The following is a 20,642-nucleotide window of genomic DNA, read 5'->3' as shown; positions in this document are numbered from 1 at the left end:
GACCGTCCATAAGTGCTGATGATGCAGTCCTTTCAATATCAGGGACAGGATCACAAGCCACAAGCTGGTCATTTATGGTTTCCATTGAAGGAGTCATCTCATGGGGATGGATGGTTAATAAAGACACACATTTTTTGCAATCAGATAATGAGATTAATAATTAATCATGATTAATCGTGATTAATTGTGATTAATCATAACAAAATTCCTTTCTGTTTTGCAGGTGACTGCGGCCAAATAAGGCCTGGGTAACATAGAAGCTGATCAGCAGATGGGCTATCAGCTTTTTCACTGATATCGGCCAATGTGATATTGTCTTTTTCGGTGATATCGATCAATGGGATATCTTTCTTTTTCACTGATATCGGCCAATGGGATATCTTTCTTTTCACTGATATCGGCCAATGGGATATCTTCCTTTTCACTTATATCGGCCAATGGGATATCTTCTTTTTCATTGATATGGGCCAATGTGATATTGTCTTTTTCAGTGATATCGATCAATGGGATATCTTCTTTTTCACTGATATCGGCCAATGGGATATCTTTCTTTTCACTGATATCGGCCAATGGGATATCTTCCTTTTCACTTATATCGGCCAATGGGATATCTTCCTTTTCACTTATATCGGCCAATGGGATATCTTCTTTTTCACTGATATCGGCCAATGTGATATTGTCTTTTTCAGTGATATCGATCAATGGGATATCTTCTTTTTCACTGATATCGGACAATGGCCTATTGGCTTTTTCACTGATATTGGCCAATGGGATATTGGCTTTTTGACTGATATCGTCCGATCCCCATCAGTTACCAAATCGGTCGTCGCACCCCTAAACCATTTCCTTTTTCTCCATGGGTTGATAGATCCATTGTGTGTTGCTTCCGCGGGAGAAAGCTAACTTTTCAATGCAGTGTGATTGATCAGAAGATCACTACTCATTCTCATACTAAAAAATGCAAATGCATTGGAAACTCAATACAGCTATGTGGAAACAAGATATGGGGATCAATAAGTGACTGAATGAAATGAAAGAAGAGGAGAAGGATATAGGATGTAGATAAGCTAATCCACTGGGTAAGAATATGGCAATATGACAGTATTACAGTACAGTATATACTGCATTGTATTTCTATCAATAACACCAATCAGGGTTTGTCAGTCAGTGTTTTGCTAATCTAAAGAGTGACTCAACGATTCTTTCCCAGACATTTTTCCAAAGTCAAACCCTTCAGTTCCAGCCATTTTATATGATTTTGATCCATTTTTCAAGACACTGAATACATTGTTTATGGTTACATAAACATGCAACCTAACAAAAGAAAGATTAGACTTGCATATTTCATCACAAATATGCTACATTTCGGGCATAAATTTCCACTTTCACACAAATAATCTGCTTTTGTGACACGTCAAATATCTAAACATGCATAAACAATACAAAAAGGCTTCTTTTACATCAAAATAACCATTTATTTACAAATAAAACACCATGAACTTTATACAATATACATGTGCATGCGTTAAAATGTCCCTACTATAGGTAACCACCTGTACGCTACGCTCCTCCATGCTCTTCCACATCCGTTTTTACATGCAAAACATCCATGCCGAGCTCTAATCAAATGCACTACTGCCACCTTGTGGCCGTTTTTGTGTCTTAAAGCCGCTCTAAAAGGGACATCTGTAAAGTTTGTTTTATTAGCAGAAAGGTCTTGTACATTTTAATTACATGGTATATATTTTCAAATCATTATACTTAATAATTGAATATATTGCAATGTGATATATATTACTTGATATGGATTACCACCTATATGTTACTCCAATTCTTTGGGAGTAATACTTTTAAATGCTTCAACGCTGTGGTAAAGTGTCTGTTGCGAGACATGGTGATATCGGTCATGTATGATCCCCTCACTGATTGGTTAATGGTTCTGCTTTCATGTGGTCCGCCGTCCGGTGTTTCTGGTAGAAGTTGGTGAACTTATTGAAGATGTTGGTGATGGGCAAAGCCACAATAAGCAGCCCGGAGAGAATGCACAGAGTTCCTACCAGCTTCCCAGCCAGAGTAACAGGAAAGGTGTCCCCGTATCCCACGGTGGTCATACTAATGGTGGCCCACCACCAGCCAATGGGGATAGTCTGCAGCTCGGACTCCAGGGACTCCTTCTCTATAAAGTACATGAGTGCGGAGAACATGGAGACTCCTACAAACAAGAAAAGCACGAGGAGCCCGACTTCCTGAGTGCTGTGTCGCAATGTGGCCCCGAGTGAGCGTAGACCGGCCGAGTGGCGAGCAAGTTTTAGGATGCGGAAGACTCGCATCAATTTTAGAATCTGCATCACTTTACCCAAATTCTCCAACTCTGAGTTATCGCCTTCATCCACCATGTTCACGTCACAAGCCAAGGTCACGTAGAAGGGCATGACTGACATCAAATCGATGATGTTGAGAGGGCTGTGTAGGAACTTCCTGGCTGACGGTGCAACGACCAAACGAAGGATAAATTCAGCAGAAAATAAGACGACACAGAGGTTCTCAAAGAAAGCCAGCACCGGGTCTTCGATCTCTTTGTTGTTGTGGTCCACGTGTTGAAAGTCTGGCAGGCTGTGGACACACATGGCCACGATGGACACCAGAACCACACTCAGCGACGCCACAGCCATGGCTTTGGCCGAAGCGGAGTACGATGGGTTCTCAAGGCGGATCCAAACATTCCGACGCACATTCGCACACCAGGTGCCCTCAAAGATATCTACTTCCTGGTCCACAGCGGATGGGTCTTCACTGAAGGAATCCGCGCCGTACAGGAGATGCTCGTTGCTGCCCTGATCCTCACCAAAGCCACCGGCTTCATCCAGGAGATCCAGGAATATACCACTGCAGCACAAGTCCAGATGGCGGTCCTTGATACCCCAATACTCGATCTCTTGGTAGAAGGACACCACGCACAATCCATCTACCAGGTGCATCTTTCCCGTCAGGTAAAAGTTGAGAATATAACAGAAAAAAAGTGGATTTCGGTCAAAATAATACTCCATTTCTGCAGGGATGAAGTCATCGCAGAGCTCCAGGATGGCTTCTTTGGAGTTACAACACAGAAGACGTGCCAGGCGGGTGTGTGGGAAGCGGTTAAGAACATTGTGCTCCATTTTTTGCTTGAAACCTCCAACGTTGACGACGATGAAGCAGTCATCAGGAGGGTGGCGGTGAAGAATCTGTCCATACACCATGATGGAATACAAGCTGGGTAGAAATCTCACAGGGGTTGTCGCCTGTACACACACACACACACACACACACACACACACACACACACAAATTAGTGTCTCCTGTATGTCACCTAATCTCATCGTGGTGTGTTACATCACAGTTGACATGTAGGTTTCTGTGACAAGAAACCATTACACTCAAGTCTGAACATACACACTCGCTACCACTCACACCTCCACATAATGACAACTAATGATCCCATTCACCATAAGCCAGATATCATTTGGTAATATACAATAATACAGGTCAAATGTACAGCATGTACCACTGTTTCTTCACTGTTAATGCTTTTTCATCAAGAGTAGCCATATCTCACTTTATTCCCTGAATGCACCGTCGTTGCTGTGAGATGGAAAAAAAACATGCAGCAAGGTAGTGTCGCAGGGGTATGCTGTGATTGGTTGGCGACCAGTCCAGGGTGTACCCCGCCTCTGGCTCGAAGACAGCTGGGATAGGCTCCAGCATGCCTGCGAGCCTTGTGAGGATAAGCGGTACAACAGAATGGATCCAACCATGGATGGATGGATTGATGGATGGGTGAAGTTTAAATAAACCTAAGTACATGTTACTTAAATAAAGGGCAGCAAACACTAAGTATTTTGATGTTAGTAAGTGAGAAAAAGAAACTAAAACAAATCATTGTCATCCTGCCATAATACCCTTGGTATCAACACCATCACTATTTGGACCAATCTGCCCACTCCAATAGGTACATCTTAATGACCATGTGTATAAAACTGCAATACACCACACTGTAATACAGTATAATATTTTTTGAGAGTTAAATTTGAGTTGAAATGTTATTGTTTAGAGTGCAAAAACGCGGGTAAGTGCCTGTCCAACAGACACCAATCCGAGCTGTCACTTCTCCAACGGAAGAACATTGTATTACTGGGATTGAGTTACGCGCGGTAAAAGCGGTCACGTTGCAATGAATGTAGCGCCAAGGTCACATCCAGTATGACATATTGGGGTCACTAAGCCAGGTAGGTGTATGTACCACCAAACAGAACGAGTGGAAACAAAAATGAAGAGATCATTTCTACTATGACGCTTTAAATCAATTCAATGAGTGCGTAACTTACTTCCAAGTCATCCAACTGAAAACCGATGGAATGGTGGCCTCTTGTTATAGATGTAGAAGTGGCAGAGAAGGTTGTCTTACCTGAGCATGATGGGTTGCAGGTGTTCTCTAGTTTACGGAGGAGACCTGAATGGACTGAAGGGTCCGGTCAACAGTGAGCAGGACGCACGGCTCATACATCCGCCCACAGGATCCAATAAGACGCGCCACTTGCCTGCTGTATGTCACTGGACACTTGTGTGCTTTAAGTACATATTGTTTCAACACATACCACATAGAGATTTAACGACTTATTTTGTACATTGAATTAAATGAGACACAAAATATTAATAAAAAGAGCAGCTCTCAGTACAGTACAGTTGTACAGTTTAAAAACCATATCTTTGGATGCTGCAGGTAAATAAGATTGTGTCTGATTAAACACATTCAATCGTAGTTTGAATTCAATTTGAACATTTAATTGGTGTATTATTATTCATAAAGGCATATTGTTATTAAATAAATACCACCTGTCGACAGTAGATGGCAGCCAAGGAGTGTTATGATCAGTAGGTCATTGTAAAGCATCTTGGGGACCATCTGCACCTACTTTTTTTTCAGATCATCTGAGAAAAAACAAATATAATTTCATCAAAATGTCACATTTTATTTTCAGTATGAAAGTGCTAAAATGTAATTTACAAACATCAATGGAGTACCTACCTGAGACAAAAATAATATAAAATGATGTGTTATGTATTTAATCTCACTTGTTTTTTGGGGCTTTATTTCGCCAGATCTGGATGGTAAAACTACTTGTACATGCCGCATATTGCCGTTACTTCAACTTGTTTCTCAAGAAACACTTTCCCCCTGGACATCGGTCCTGAAATTATGTATGAATTTAACATAAAATGTACAAACACCTATTGGTGTTTTTGGTTTTTTTTGGTTTTTTGAAGGAAAAACAAAGTTTTCTTTTTTGTAGTGACAGTACACTAGATAATCTGATGAAGTATTGTATGGGCAGCAGCACGGCACATAATAGTACCTTCTTTCTTACACATGTAACACTTCTCAACAAGAATGGAAATGAACAATATCATCTAATCTCTTTTATATAAAGTACTGTATGTTGATTGTTTTATGTGGAATAATGCATGCAGTACAAAAATATACTGAATTACATTTTGAAAAATAAAATTTTCCTCTGGGATAAAAATGAGTAAATAAAGAAAAAGAGAGAATGAAATTCAGCCTATACGACTGTGACAAAGCGGGCAGTAGTTATATTTGCCGATCTCATGGCTTTGAGCACAGTGCTTGCACTCGCTGCACATCCAAAAGTGGTAGTCCTGGATGGGGAGACCCGTCACAATGCAGGTGGGTAACTTTTCCACCCTAAAAGAGAAAAATAAATACATCAGAGACAATAAAGGGAGACAAATTTAAGATTAACGTGTCAATTTAAATTAGCTTCATGCTAGTGTTGGCAGGTGCTCTTTGGATGGCGTCATTATTACTGATTGAACCAAATCCTCTTAGTTTTCTTCCGTTTCTCACCCTTCTGATGCAGCATCGAGCTCCAGCTTGCGGCTGTCTTTTGGTGTATGCTTGGTGAAGATCTCCATGGCCAGATCTTCATACTGTAGCCGTTGCTCCTGGTCCAGACTCTCCAGAGACTCCAGCTTGATGAAGGCCTGTGAGCATGTGCCAAAGGCCCTGTTGGCTGCTGAACAGATGGCAAGAAGGGAATAGATCTCCACTGCAGGGATGATGTCCTCATACTCACGGAGGTGAAGGGCTTTAAAGATGGAAGAAACAATGTTTATGTCCCAATGTTTGAACTTGTTTGATCAGTACAGCAGGCTAACATTGATTTAGATGCTATGAGTGAAGTTCGAATTATCTCTTTGTCAAGATATGATAATAAGTGATCTCAGCATTAGAAACTTAATGGTATTGTTTTATATTATGATGAGCAATGGTGTTGTCCCACAGGACTGTAATCTATTAGTGGTGGGTTGTAGGAGGCATGACTGGGGGGCGGCTGGTGGCCACGATGAAATTTTATGGAATTTTATAAATTTTATGTTGACTGGTGGATCGTTTCGTCTCGTGAGTTGGGTGTCTCAAGTATTGAATTATAACAACTAAAATTATATATGCAATATTATAAAACTATATATTGTATGTTAATTTCCCTATGTCATTTTTGAAACGTCTAAAAACAAATAATATTAAATAGCTTTACTTGTGTTTACCTGTGTGCATGGCATTCTCAGTGTACCCTTCATAGAGTTGCCTTTGAGCAAGCAGAAAGAAGTGATACGCCTCTGCCCCTCGCCACGCGTTGTCCAGAACATGATTGTCAGAAGATGTGGCGTCTTCTTCCAAAAGTCCAGCGAGTGCAAATGTTGCCTAATAAAAGCAAAGTTAAAAATGAAAGCTAAAGAAGTACTCTATAGGAACACATTTTTTTTACCACTATCTATAAAGAATATTTCAAAAAATAGCTAAAACATCATACAGCAGAGTGACCTAGACTATATAACATATATTATCTACCTCTGACTTCTTCCCTTTGGTTTTACTCTGCTGCGACGTCTTCTTCTGCTCATGATGATTTTCTACAAGTCGAGCAGCCAGCACATACAACTTCTTCACCCGCTGTGGCCGAGTCCTTTTCTTGGCCTCCTCATCTGCTATCTGGGAACAGCAGCCAACAAATATCACATTGTGATCCATACACAAACACATTTAAATAGAAATACATCTGTAAAACCACAAAAAGGTCAGTAGTATAACCAAGCAAGTTAACATACCTTAAATATAAGTTTGGCGGCATCAAGAAAATGGTGAGCTTTCTGATACAATTCCACTGCCTCCAAAATGTTGTTCTTCTCAAGGAGATGTGATGCATACTTGGAAAGAAGAGGTTTAATCTCCTTCATGTTGTGGGTCCTGGCAAGTTCAACTGCTTTGTTCCACTAAGGTTAAAGAAGAAAGAAACAAGACAAGATTGTGATATTGGAATTGATTTGGATAGAATACATTTTTTTGCTTTATAACTGAAATCCAAGTTATTGAATCTGTACACACATTTGTCATTGAGTTATGGCAAATATATACATTTGTATTGTGACAGTAAGGTGCAAGAACAGTATTCACAGGACCGAGCTAAATATCACTCATGAAGTGGACACAGGTGGGAGGACAGTAAGTGCCACAGTGGCTGCTGACATCCAAAAAGAGCTCTGATGCTACACTGTCTCTCACCTGGTTTAGATGGACACACGTGTCAACAGCAGCTTTGGGCTGGTTACACTTAAGGTAGGCGTTGACAGCCTGTTCGCACATGCCCACAGTAGTAAACATCTGCCCAATCTCCTATGGCACAGAGGTGGCAAAAGTCAGTAGCCATCCCTCACACTCGACTTGCACCAAACATTTAGAGACGGCGCAGTCTGAAACTGTGCTCGGGTTAAAGGTCAGTACTTGACATTTAGCTTACCGGCAAAAGTTTATGGTTTTCTGGGAGGGAATTGGTGAGTTTGTCAAGGTTATCATAGTCCTCCAACATGTAGTAACATTCTGCCAGCTTCTCCTGGTGGCGGCCCTGAAGGTAGTATTGCACCGCATTTGCCCTTCAGAGGAAAATAAGTGTTAACTGAAGGAAGTGATAATTATTATTAGTATTTTTTTTTTGCTGCGAAAGCTAAAGGGCATTATTGTACCAAGGTGATACATTTATTGCAACCGGAAAAATTATATTTATTTTGATTGCAAGAGCTGTATCACAAATTCTGCCTTTACAAAAATAACAAGTCAGTTGCGATGAAGACTGTGAAGGATTTATAAATAAAAAATACAGCAGCAGTAGATCAAGAGCTCTGTCTAAAAGTTATATTGAGAAACATATTAACATATCCTTGCAACTTTTAAGTGCATATCTTACAGTATCTTTTAATTAATACATTATAAGAATGCATGTGCAATAAAGAGCCGCTCTATTCCAATTTCCAATACCATTTCTGTCTGTCAGCAAAGTAGTCTCCAATGGCATTGTAAGCCTGCTCCAATAGAGCATCGTCACAGTCCCCAGAACCAGTTTTCAGGAGCTGAAGCACCCTAAACCAGTCTCCAAGCTTCATCCGAAGGCTAATGGCGAGATCCCTGGAAAAGGATATGACCATTTCAATAAAATGACAAAAAGTAGAATCTTGCACAATCTTGAACAACCATTGTTCCATACCTGCGGTCCATGTCCAAGTACATCCGCTCGGCTTCTTCAAACCTGCTAAAGTAGGCTGCCACCTCTGCTTGCTTCATGGGCTCGCTCTGCAGGTTACCGAGGCGCTTGACAAACTCTATGCCCTGGTTGTCTTTGCAGCGGACAAACGCCTGCTCAGCTGTTTTCAAGTCTAATTTTTGGAGGGCTGCCTCAGCGAGCAGTCGCCTGACAGATTGATTATAGACAGAAGGGTAGATGTTGATGACCTGTTATTAGTAGAGCCGAATGATCAAAGTTAACCTGACACATGAAATCATGTATATGCATTTACCAGAGTCTCGGGTGGGGATTGTCCTCAATGAACTGTGAAGCATCTGTGATTCCCACTTTTTCAATGAGAGCACGGCTGTCTCTCAAGGAACGGATTTCAAAGTTGATCAAGTTGTCTTTATTAGGCCACATTGGGTCCTACAAAGACACCATTCATACAGCATCACACATCTGTATGATCCCTCAGTGGTTCTCAACTGGTTTGCCCTGGGGACCCAGTATCACCCCTCAATGACAAGTGCTGACCAAATTAGGTAAATTGTGGTGCTTACTTTCTAACGTGTTGCAAGCATTACAGTACGTCAATATAGAATTTTAACATTTTCCACTTTATAGTGGCTCTTCTCAAGCAGATGGCAATCTAGCTGTGTATCGGATGGATATCATGTTCATTTCACACTCAGTGTCCTTCCCCTCCTGCTCAAGCTTAGCCAAGTTGCCCATGAACAAGGCAAACCACTCATTCGGGTGCATTCAAGGACATTGGGTCATTATTACACAACTTTTGGGGGGGCAAAACCGGCGACCCACTTAAATGTCGCAACCCACCAGTTGAGAATCACTGGTCTAGCTAACATATATAATTGTTAACATTTAAGGAGCAAAACGATACCTTCATGATTTCATCAAGCAGGACCGATTTGATTTCAAGGTCCTCAAAGTTGCATATATATCCCGATGTTTGTATGGGTTCCTATTTCCATGTCGACATAAAGCAGAGAAATTATGCTTAGACATAAACTCACAGGTATGTAATGTATACATTAAATGTAAAAGCAGTAAATCACTCACTTCTGGGTCGAGGTTTCTGAAGACATACATCCTTGTCTTCTCCATCATGGCAAACAGATCAGGGTTGTCTTTTGCCCACTTCATGTCCCAAACATCCTTACGTTCAAACTTTGATGGATCCCCTAATGATGCCTGACTACCGGTGGCATCACCTGAGGATGCATAAACTTCTAAGCCCAACAAAGTCAGCACACCTGAGATGTCGATAACGGCCAAGCGACTGAAAGAAATATTGAATGAAACATTCAAACATAAGATTTGATCCAATATGTTCCCGTACTAATGAACAGTCAATTGTTCAGAACTTGCCTGGAGTTGCAGTTTAGAGAAAGATGGTGGGCTCTGTTCATTGTGTATCTCTGGATGAGAACAACATTTGGCAGGCTGTATCTGTGGATGATACCCGATTCACGGCCCTGAGAGCACACACATAAACCACATGTATTTAATTCCTTGTATTGCGTAACAATAAAAAAAATTGAATTGAAACGGAACCACAGGTGTACATACCACAACTAATGTTTTATCTGTGGCTGTAATACAACAGATAGGATCTCTTGTTGCCTTTAAAAGATACAAAACATATCAGCAAGTAACTTGTGTACTTTTGATATTTTGTCAACATATGCAACTAATACACTGAGAAAGCATTCATATTCGGTATGCAAATATTGTAAATATGGAGTGTTAGTGTTAGAACAGAAATTGTTGGTGAATGAAGCTCAATGTCACTTACTGTGAAGGCATTTGTAAAGTCTGTTCCATTGTCACTGACTCCGGTTGGACTGCTGTCAATGTGATACACCCTAGAAAGACAGAAAGTGGGAGTAAATGAGATCAAATCAGACAGTTGCACTGAGGTGACTTTTGGTGCGGGTGCTATCTTAGCGCTGGCAGAGTGTTTTCCCCGTCTGGAGCCTCAGTGGCAGTGGAGGTAGATGAATGAATTCCTTTCAGATTTCAGACACTAACTCTTGGTCTGTGGTTATATTGCCTCACTGTAACTTTCCGTGACCGACTTGATGTGTAGTGTCAGTCTTGGCACAAGTACACTCTGAAAACCTTTTGTTGTCCTGTCAAGATTCACCTCCATTCGGTTCCAAATGTTGAGTAAAACAATTACATACAAGAATAAAACTCACCTTTCCCTTCCCTCCTTCTTTGTTCTGGTTACTTGGTTAATCTCCAAGGCAGTTAATTTATTCGCCACTCTGTACTGCCACAAGTAGAAAGCCTCTTTAGATGCAGCGATCACATGTGTCCTGGTCATGGTGACAAAAAGTGGACCTAAACAAGGACATAAGTGGTACATTTATTTTTGTGGATTATATGTTCTGTTTAAATATAACTTTAAATTCATTATTGACTACACAAAAGAAACACCAAAACAGAAATACGATGGAAAATGCAGATGCCTCTGAGACAGTTTACCCGATTCTCCTGTTATTAAGAAGCTGCAACACTTGGAGCCTATTTTAGAAGACAGCTCTTCAGACTGAACTATCTTGGCTCAACCTCCTCAGTAAACACTTGGCTATGCCACGCTGAAATGGAATGCTGGATATTTGTGATATATAAAAACGGCCACAGCGCACTGTCTATTGGCTACAGAATGCTGTGAGTCAGTGAGAGTTGTTACTGTGGGCAGAAGGAGACTGAGCACTGGCCACCATTTCTCCATCCATAAGGTGTGAGTTTGAACATTGGCTTGAAGTCATTCATCAACATCCTGGTCCATGCTGTTCTTTGGATTAAATACAGTGTCCATCCATTTATCCATTTTCTTTTGTTTATCCAAGTCCAGGTCACAGAGGCAGCAGTTTCAGGAGGCCCAGACTATAGACACCTCTTCCAGTTGGTACTTACTTATGTCAATGTACTTTGAGTCCAACGGAGTCCCAATTGAATTGCACAGAATCAGGACATACTGAAAAACACAAATGAGTAGATATTTAATGTTGGACTTAAGATTTTTATTTAAGCAAAAGTGGTTTTAATTAGCATGAATGATGTTACCTTTGCATTACTCCCAGACTCAAAGTCAGCATTTCCCTGCAAAAAAATGAAAAAAAGCAGATAAAGTGTACTATACTACTACTTTTTGTGGTACTGCAAAAATTACATATATATCGGTGACATATGGTAACATACAGTGTGAATTTGCTAATACCTGTGGCTGGGTGTCATCAGCCTTGCTAGCCAGAGTACAGAAGTCCCCTGAGGTGGTAATAGACATGAGGCTTTTGACATACTTGGTAAACTTTTCATTGTTTTTAGTATCCCAGAAGATCACACAGTAATCTTGGCGCTCTGGCTTAGTGAAGGCATAGACCACTGTGCTGCAACAGTATCCCCACTGGTAAGAAAGACAAAGGATATTGGGATTTGTAATCATCATTATAAGCATATGTCCAGACACAGCATGCTAGGTGTGCAAAAATAGCTTGCCTTATAATTCTTCATGCTGGTTATTAGTCTGTGTTTTTAGTCTAAGTTTTGTGGGTTTTTTAAGCCATCAAATGTTGCCATTTACCTTGTAATCTGGTCTGATGTTTGCGAAATAGATGTAGGAGTCGACAGCTAAGCTGATTCGCAAACCTCCACCTTCCCAGGCAACTCCCGTCATCTGCTTCCCAGGCACTTTCAAGGTTCTCAAGTGCTGTGTTAAAATGGTGGATGAGAATATATCATTTTATTTTTTCCATGAGGTAAGTCGACACATTTAAAAAGGCAACCACTGGCTATGGAAGTATAATAAATATGATAATGTATAAGACCACCCTTGTTTCTTTAGTTTCTAGTTCATTTTAATGCCCGGCACAACTAAAGGTATGTTTATTTAGACAAATGTAATGATGAGAACAAAAATAGCTCATGCGAGTTTAATTTCTTAACAGCACAATGCTTATAGCTATTGATGTACGAACTGATTTTGGTTATTATCATGAAAAACATGGAAATTGCTAGATATCAGCCCTTAAATTAAACTCTTATAAGTTATTTTGGTTATAATCGTTATACATGTACCTGGTATTAAAATGGATCAATAAACTGAAAAAACAAGGGTAGTGTAATCTGGGTGTAGGTAGCAATTCAGATATTGGTTGATTAAAGATACACCGAAGACACTTGAAGTCCACATTCCTCTACTTAAGCCACAAAAAAATCTGAACTGTGTCATGTTTAAGAATTGGTCCTCAACCTCTCTGTCAAAGTAGGAGCAGACTCAAAAAGCCAAAAAGGTGACCTGTGTTAATTGTGTATTGGCATTAATTAGTTGAGTAGTCTATGTATCAAACCAAAACACACAGGAATAAAAACGTCGTACTCACTTCTCCAAACGGTGTGTAAAACTGCACCACATTGATTTCTACATCCGAATTCAATGCTTTCAGGGAACCAGCCACTGCAATCACACTACCACAATGGTTCCACTGAACGCTGACGACGTTCATCAAAGTGTCAATGCATACTGGGTCTGCAGATAAAATGCAGCATAGCTTAATGATGTGATGTCTAAAGTGCAAGGGTAAACTGGAAATTTTGCCTTACTTTCATCAGTCTCGTAACGCATTATCTGACATCTTCCATTCTGAAAACAAATAGCAAGACACGGGCAATCGGGTTCTACATAACCGCATGTTCCTGCGTACCAGTGGATACCGGCTATCCTGACAGCTCCCGTCACATTAGTTAGGCAGCTGATGGTCAATTTCATCTGGAACAAAATGGACACACAAATAAGAAAAGCTAGTTGAGAAGTAGCTTAGTTCATATAGACTCAGTTATGGGAATAATGGGGCAAAAATTCTGACGTGGACAAAAGACATTTTGAGATCGCAACAGTTTTTTGGAACAATCACTTGCACTATTTATATTTGGGTGCATGAGAACCAGACGAGAGTTTAACATGAGTTCAAAGAAAAGGACAATGGAAAAAATATGAAAACTATATGACAATATATTGCAATTTTATTTCTACTACGTAAACTAGGCTACACTCTTCTGCACCCTGCCTACAGCCACAGTGATAAAGAGACGGTAAGACTGACAAAAGGGCTCACTCCGTTTATGCCGTTGTTCAAGGTGCTGAAACCAGTGCACAAAGTGAACCTTCTTGGAGGCAGGAAAAATTATCAAGTTAATTTTCATTTATTGTGTGATTTCTTAATTTATTTATAATCGTCCCAGACATTTTATAAATCTGAATGAGAAATGTTGTCACATTTTAATCACTATATATTATGATCTCAGGTGATATGGAGCTAAGTCGTGTTACATTTATCATAGTTGCTTATTTTCATTAGTATTATTTTTCCCATTTGTTTGATTCTTTATCTTATGGTTGGTCAACAAAATCAATTTCAGTGCAATATGTTGTTTGACCTTATTGTGTTATCTACCTGTGGATTCAACACAAGGCCATAAATGGCCAAAGGCTAAAATGTTCTCGCATGCAAACCTAAATTAAATACTCATAACAAGAACTGAGGTGGTAGATATTTATTCTAGTTTATTATTTTCATCTTATGGTTTAGTCAACAAACTCAACTGCAGGGCAGTATGTTGTTTGGCCTTATTGACTCTTCCTCTTGTGTTAACTTGTGAGCTGGAATCACAAGACCATGTGAGAAAACAGCTTCCACCACGAAGATATGTGGATGCACTGTAATGCATCTGCTTTCATACTTAAGAACCTTAAACAGATTGCATAAAACATTTGAGACCCAAGACTAATAAAGTGTAAAACTCCTGTTTTGCTTCTATTCATCTTTTGTTCACTAATGTTTATACTATATATTTTTTTCTATATACATGTACGTATGCACATGTGTGTTGCATGTGTGCACTCACTATGAAATTGCCATGATTATCAAAGATTTGCACTTCCCCATTGGCCATGCCGAAGAGCAGGATTTTGCTGTCTGGAGACCATGCCACATGAGCCAACTGATTTCCTTTCAGCTCCTTTCCCCAAATCCGGTTACCTAGAGAGACAGAAAAAAAAGGCATTTTTCCAAACAAAGCAGTAATAGGTTGCAAGCAATACGTTGGGATCATGTGCTACCTCTAGTTGGGAAAATGTTATGAATCTGGTTAATTGCAGTATCTTTCAGTTATGAAACTAATTACCATCGACTGAGCCAACAATGACTGCCCCATCTTCATAGACAATGCATATCTTTTGACCATCAGCATTCCAACTCATGCTCCTCACCACGGACTTGTTTCTGTTGTTAATCATCTCCTCGTGCCATGCACCTTCACAAAAGAAGTATTAACAACATTTATATAAGCAACACTTATACAATACAATAACAATAATATTCAAGAGTCTGCAAACACCTTTGTGGAGAATCCATACAATGATGAGTCCGTTCTGGTCACTTGTTGTCAGTTTTTCATATTGTTCATTCCATGTGACCACTTGCACTGCACCTGGATGCGTATGTAGAGTTTATACAAAGTCCTATTATTATTTCCCAGTGCCTGCGCTCGCTTGTTTGTCAAATGTTGTAAGTAACTCACCAACATGTCCCCCCAGTGTCTGGTTCAATGACAAATTACTGGGCGCAGCAAGTCCTTTAAGTTTGGCATCATCTGTTGAGAAAGCACAATAAAGGAGAGAAGACTCAGCATCATTGCACTGGGAAAAAATCTCAGAGAGGCGAATGTAAAACAAGCCTGACTGAACAGTAGCTTTGTGGTAATACTATTTGTGAGTAGTTGTAACCACAGCATTTTTACTGTTTCTTTATTGTTCCTCCAGCTTGGAGTGGGCAAGGTGGTACCAGTTCTTCTTACAGGGTCTGATACAAAGGTACCAGGAAAGCACCAAAAGCCTTTTGGGTTTGAGTTTTAAAAGATTTATTACACACTATGTGAACTATTGTTTTGGAAACTCTCAAATCTCTATCACATGGACCTTACATAACACTCTCAAATAATCCAAAACACGTTTTAGATATCGACGTATTCTGCGCAAGTGAACAGTAAACTGAACAAAGTGACTTTACTGTCTGGCTGCCAATGCTGAAAGCTGTCCTTGTGACCTTTGGCTACACTTATTTCACGTTTTTTGAATATCAGTGCTGTGTCATATTAAACTCTATAACAGCGGGAGAACCTTTTTGGCTTTTTGGCCATATAATATTTTTCACACCAAATGCAACTAAATGCATGCACTTTCAAGCAAGACCAAAATTTTTACAGTATAAGTCTCTAAATGTATGATTTATAATAACATTGTTATACTGAAGTTAATCAATAATAAATAAAATACTGTACACTTCTTACCATTGATGCGACTTCTGGCGCTGCATAGTTTTGCATGGTACTCATCATCGTTCTTTTTGCCATCTTCTTTATCGAAAGGGTTTGCTCTGTAGAATTAGCTAGCTGACTATTTAATTAAAGGAGGAAAGTTTACTTCTTGACCTGGTTAGGATAGCATTATCTAATAATCTAATATATTATCGAGTATAATAATCGAGTTTTGGTGTCTGACCTGGAAAATATCAGAATGAGGGCTGGCACTGGCTGTTGCCAACAGCATTGCCAGATGCAGTCATCAAGAACCACATCTGGCTCGTGAGCCATAGGTTCCCTACCCCTGCTCTACACAGTAGAAGAAATGAACAGTCCAGAATTATGGGGTAGGTTTCTTCTCACAAAGGTTGTGTTTTAATTTGCACACTTTCACACATTTTGACTACATAGTTGCTTTCACCTATAGGTACGGAAAAAAGCAATGTGTCCTCAGTACCCACATGCTGCATTCAACACGTTCCAAATAGTGAGTGTACAGATGGAGCCTAACCACTGTCAATCATCATCACCAGCAAAAGGGGAGGGACTAGCTTGAGTGGTTGTAATTCATATTTAGACAAGATATAAGAAGCATACGAGGAAGTGGACAAACATTGCAATCGCTACGTATAGTAACTGTGCAACAACAGTCATCAATTTGGGACAGCACTACACATGTAGAGTAGTGATGGTGTACTGACTGGTGGCTTGTCAGACAACAATACAAAATGTTTGTGATATTTACTCGCTCTCTCTCTGTTAAATAAACCTACAAAAATATTCCAGACTGCCCGTGTCTTTTTAAGGGCATACACTTGCAAGCTAAACTTATTATTTATTGTATATGATACAAGAAGCAGTCTGGCAGCATCGAGAAAACATGCACAAGCAAAGAGGGTCTCAATATGGACTGCTGGTTGTTACCTGTCTGAGTTTCAAGTTTGAGCACTTTTAAGAGACCGTCATCACCTCCACAGGCAATGAAGCCTTGGTCTTTGTTCCAGGAGACACATTTTAAGTGAACGCTGTTGGGGATGGCAATCTAAAAAACAAAATAATAGTAACATGAACATGTGCCTACATTCATTTACTGTTAATGTCAGGTTCACTCAGTGAACTGCTCACCTTTTTGCTGAGGTAGATAAACATGATATCCTTACGAACGCCTGTTGAAATCTACCGTGAGACAGCCAACTAGAGAAAAACATTGTGAATAACATGAAAACAGATGCAAGTGTGAACTAAAACAATAACTAGTGCCAGTTACATTTATCGTTTGATATGGTGAATTGTGAGAATATTAAGCTATGGGAGGAGGTTGGTGAGAAATCCAGGGAGCAGTAACACTAGCAATTGACAAACACAGCAAATAGTTCGTAATTAATTCAGAAACAGGATCATAGATGGCTACCCCAAATTTGAGAATATCTTTGTAAATATTGTTAGTTAAAACATTAGCGTCTGTATGCCCCATCCACTCAGTGTCACTTTAGCCGATACGTAGCTAGCTAACCTAAGCTAGCGCGATGCAATAAGTTACGAACAAAAATGGCATTTTCCCTCGCAAAAACACAACATCCTATCAGCCTTAACGATTTAAATTGTGCCGTTATTTTACATGTATTCGAGAAAACAACTTCAACTCAACTGTTTCGCGGCGTTTTGCACAGGATGTAGCATGGAGGATGAAGCTTCTCTGCTGTTGTCCGTAGCAACTGCACGCTGTGACGTGACGCTGGGAATTGTAGTCTTACTAGAATAGCACGTTGCTGGTACTTGTAGTTTTTATTGTGCCAACCCATTCGACACAGTTATTGTAATGCATTTCCAATGAGATGTCGACCAATCAAGGATCAAAGGGATGGAACTATGATCTTAATGTTTTTATATACGGTATTTTTTTATTTTGTAAAAAGACAAAAATATGAATGAATGAATGAATGTATTTTCCCATATTCTGGTCTATTTTTATTTATACACATCCTAAAAACCATACATACTCTGGATGAACAGTGTTCTTTAATTTGCTGAATTGTTAAGTTGTTGAAAAATACAAAATTATTCATGGTTTCAGAATATTTATTCAACAAGCACCGACAATATGTTCAAATTAGAGAAACTGATTATTTTATAACAAAAGCACCAAAATATGAGCTTATGGGTTTACAAAGAATCAAGTACAAAATGACGAAAAACCAAACCATCATCTGCGTGCACCATGGCTGTGTGACATAACACAAGATACAGTACATACACTGTATACTGTATACATACACATGAGGTTACAATTCAGACTCTTTAATAAAATACAAGAACAGAGCTGATGTCATGTTCTAACTACTACAGTATGTACAGTGCATATATAATTAACATAACCCATAAATAAAGACTGAACACGCTTTCCTTAACGTTGACAACTCTTACAAGAAAAGCACCATAATATTGCATAATATGTTGCATACTTTGTCACTAGCTACATATTTCCGTCATTAAACTGTGATGTAACTATAACGTATGCAGGCCAACTGGATCAGGCTTTAATTTGGCCTTTTCTCTGCATAGTACAGCTGTAATCCAAAGGGTTAGAACAATCATCTTGTTGCTTAAAAGATTTGAGTTTTATTACCATTGACGGCAGCTTTGTTTTCTACTCAGTAATTAAATGATCTAAGAATATGGCGAGAAAGAGGAATGTAAACGTCAGTGTACCAATTTCATTTGCATTTGTTATTGACAGTGTGTTGAATGCAAAGTTATGGGTTTTAATATACAAAGAAAGTGCGATTAGTGTCCTACATACTGTAGATATTTCTTTTTTTTTTACTTAAAAAGTGTTCCATGGGAAAGTCACAAATCAAAACTATACAAATATCACGGTGGGTTTGTGACATCATGAGATCATCAGCACTCCTAGTACTGCTGCTGGTCCTCTATGTGGTTCACTCGGTCCGAAAGGTCATCAAGTGGATAAACAGTTAAAGAAATACACAAATTATCTGTGATTTGTATACAATTTCAACACAAATCAAATGATCCTGAAAGTGATGTGATAACTGTATGCTTTGATTCTATTTGTAACTGAATTTAAATGTGGTCCTCGTGGGAAATAAAAGGATATGTCTTCTGCTCATGTCTTGAATGGTTGACTGCACTTTTTTCTGGAACAAAATCTGAGCTTCACACTTGCAGGCATCTTGAGTTATTTCGCTTCTCATTTCCTCTGAAAGAATGGGAAAAATGTTATATTGTCATACTCAATGTAGTAAAGAATGACAACCCATATTATTTTAAGATGGTGTACACTACATGGAGGTATTACAGTGAAGAAAATAAGTATTTGAACACCCTGCTATTTTGCTATTTCTCCCACTTAGAAATCATGGAGGGGTCTGAAATTTTCATCGTAGGTGCATGTCCACTGTGAGAGAGATAAACTAAAAAGAAAAATCCAGAAATCACAATGCATGATTTTTTAACAATTTATTTGTGTGATACAGCTGCAAATAAGTATTTGAACACCTGTGTATCATCTAGAATTCTGACCCTGAAAGACCTGTTAGTCTGCCCATTAGAAGTCCACCTGCACTCCATGTATCATCCTGAATCAGATGCACCTGTTTGAGGTCGTTAGCTGCATAAAGACACCTGTCCACCCCATACAATCAGTAAGACTTTAACTTGTAACATGGCGAAGACCAAAGAGCTGTCCAAAGACACCAGAGACAAAATTGTACACCTCCACAAGGCTGGAAAGGGCTACGGAGCAATTACCAAGCAGCTTGGTGACAAAAGGTCCACTGTTGGAGCTATCATTAGAAAATGGAAGAAGCTAAACATGACGGTCAATCTCAATCGGAGTGGAGCCCCATGCAAGATATCACCTCGTGGGGTCTCAATGATTCTAAGAAAGGTGAGGAATCAGCCCAGAACTACACGACAGGACTTGGTCAATGACCTGAAAAGAGCTGGGACCACCGTTTCCAAGGTTACTGTAGGTAATACACTAAGACGTCATGATGTGAAATCATGCATGGCACGAAAGGTTCCCCTGCTTAAACCAGCACATGTCAAGGCCCGTCTTAAGTTTGCATATGACCATTTGGATGATACAGAGGAGTCATGGGAGAAAGTTTTATGGTCAGATGAGACCAAAATAGAACTTTTTGGTCATAATTCCAATAAGCGTGTTTGGAGGAAGAAGAATGAAGAGTACAATCCGAAGAACACCATCCCTACTGTGAAGCATGGGGGTGGTAGCATCATGCTTTGGGGGTGTTTTTCTGCACATGGGACAGGACGAGTGCACTGCATTAAAGAGAGGATGACTGGGGCCGTGTATTGTGAGATTTTGGGGAACAACCTCCTTCCCTCTGTCAGAGCATTGAAGATGGGTCGTGGCTGGGTCTTCCAACACGACAACGACCCGAAGCACACAGCCAGGAAAACCAAGGAGTGGCTCCGTAAGAAGCATATCAAGGTTCTAGCATGGCCCAGCCAGTCTCCAGACCTGAACCCAATCGAAAATCTTTGGAGGGAGCTCAAACTCCGTGTTTCTCAGCGACAGCCCAGAAACCTGACTGATCTAGAGAAGATCTGTGTGGAGGAGTGGGCCAAGATCCCTCCTGCAGTGTGTGC

The 20,642-nt window shown here is 39.8% G+C and overlaps 2 protein-coding genes across 2 annotated transcripts; both read right to left on the bottom strand.

Annotated features, from left to right (window-relative positions):
- Positions 1 to 1,498: 1,498 nt before the first annotated feature.
- On the bottom strand, positions 1,499 to 4,579 carry LOC131140659 (delayed-rectifier potassium channel regulatory subunit KCNS3-like). Its single transcript, XM_058091289.2, has 2 exons — positions 4,445 to 4,579; positions 1,499 to 3,281 (listed from the first exon to the last, which is right to left on the bottom strand). The coding sequence occupies exon 2, from the start codon at positions 3,237 to 3,239 to the stop codon at positions 1,920 to 1,922; it is 1,320 nt and encodes a 439-aa protein (XP_057947272.2). The 5' UTR covers positions 3,240 to 3,281; positions 4,445 to 4,579; the 3' UTR covers positions 1,499 to 1,919.
- Positions 4,580 to 5,583: 1,004 nt separating this feature from the next.
- wdr35 (WD repeat domain 35) lies at positions 5,584 to 17,755 on the bottom strand. The gene is made up of 29 exons (XM_058091288.2): positions 17,656 to 17,755; positions 17,133 to 17,201; positions 16,932 to 17,049; positions 15,228 to 15,299; positions 15,045 to 15,137; positions 14,832 to 14,960; positions 14,553 to 14,686; positions 13,251 to 13,416; positions 13,031 to 13,176; positions 12,232 to 12,357; positions 11,869 to 12,054; positions 11,715 to 11,750; positions 11,565 to 11,625; positions 10,841 to 10,985; positions 10,435 to 10,504; positions 10,209 to 10,262; positions 10,008 to 10,114; positions 9,699 to 9,918; positions 9,520 to 9,600; positions 8,908 to 9,044; positions 8,598 to 8,801; positions 8,372 to 8,518; positions 7,857 to 7,989; positions 7,622 to 7,732; positions 7,168 to 7,332; positions 6,911 to 7,051; positions 6,607 to 6,763; positions 5,906 to 6,146; positions 5,584 to 5,743 (listed from the first exon to the last, which is right to left on the bottom strand). The coding sequence occupies exons 2-29, from the start codon at positions 17,154 to 17,156 to the stop codon at positions 5,596 to 5,598; spliced, it is 3,552 nt and encodes a 1,183-aa protein (XP_057947271.2). The 5' UTR covers positions 17,157 to 17,201; positions 17,656 to 17,755; the 3' UTR covers positions 5,584 to 5,595.
- Positions 17,756 to 20,642: the final 2,887 nt, after the last annotated feature.

Source organism: Doryrhamphus excisus, linkage group LG14 (assembly GCF_037039965.1).
Source record: "Doryrhamphus excisus strain RoL-2023G ecotype Guam linkage group LG14, RoL_Dexc_Guam_v1.1, whole genome shotgun sequence".
NCBI lineage: Eukaryota > Metazoa > Chordata > Actinopteri > Syngnathiformes > Syngnathidae > Doryrhamphus > Doryrhamphus excisus.
This window is presented reverse-complemented; position numbering and strand designations above follow the sequence as displayed.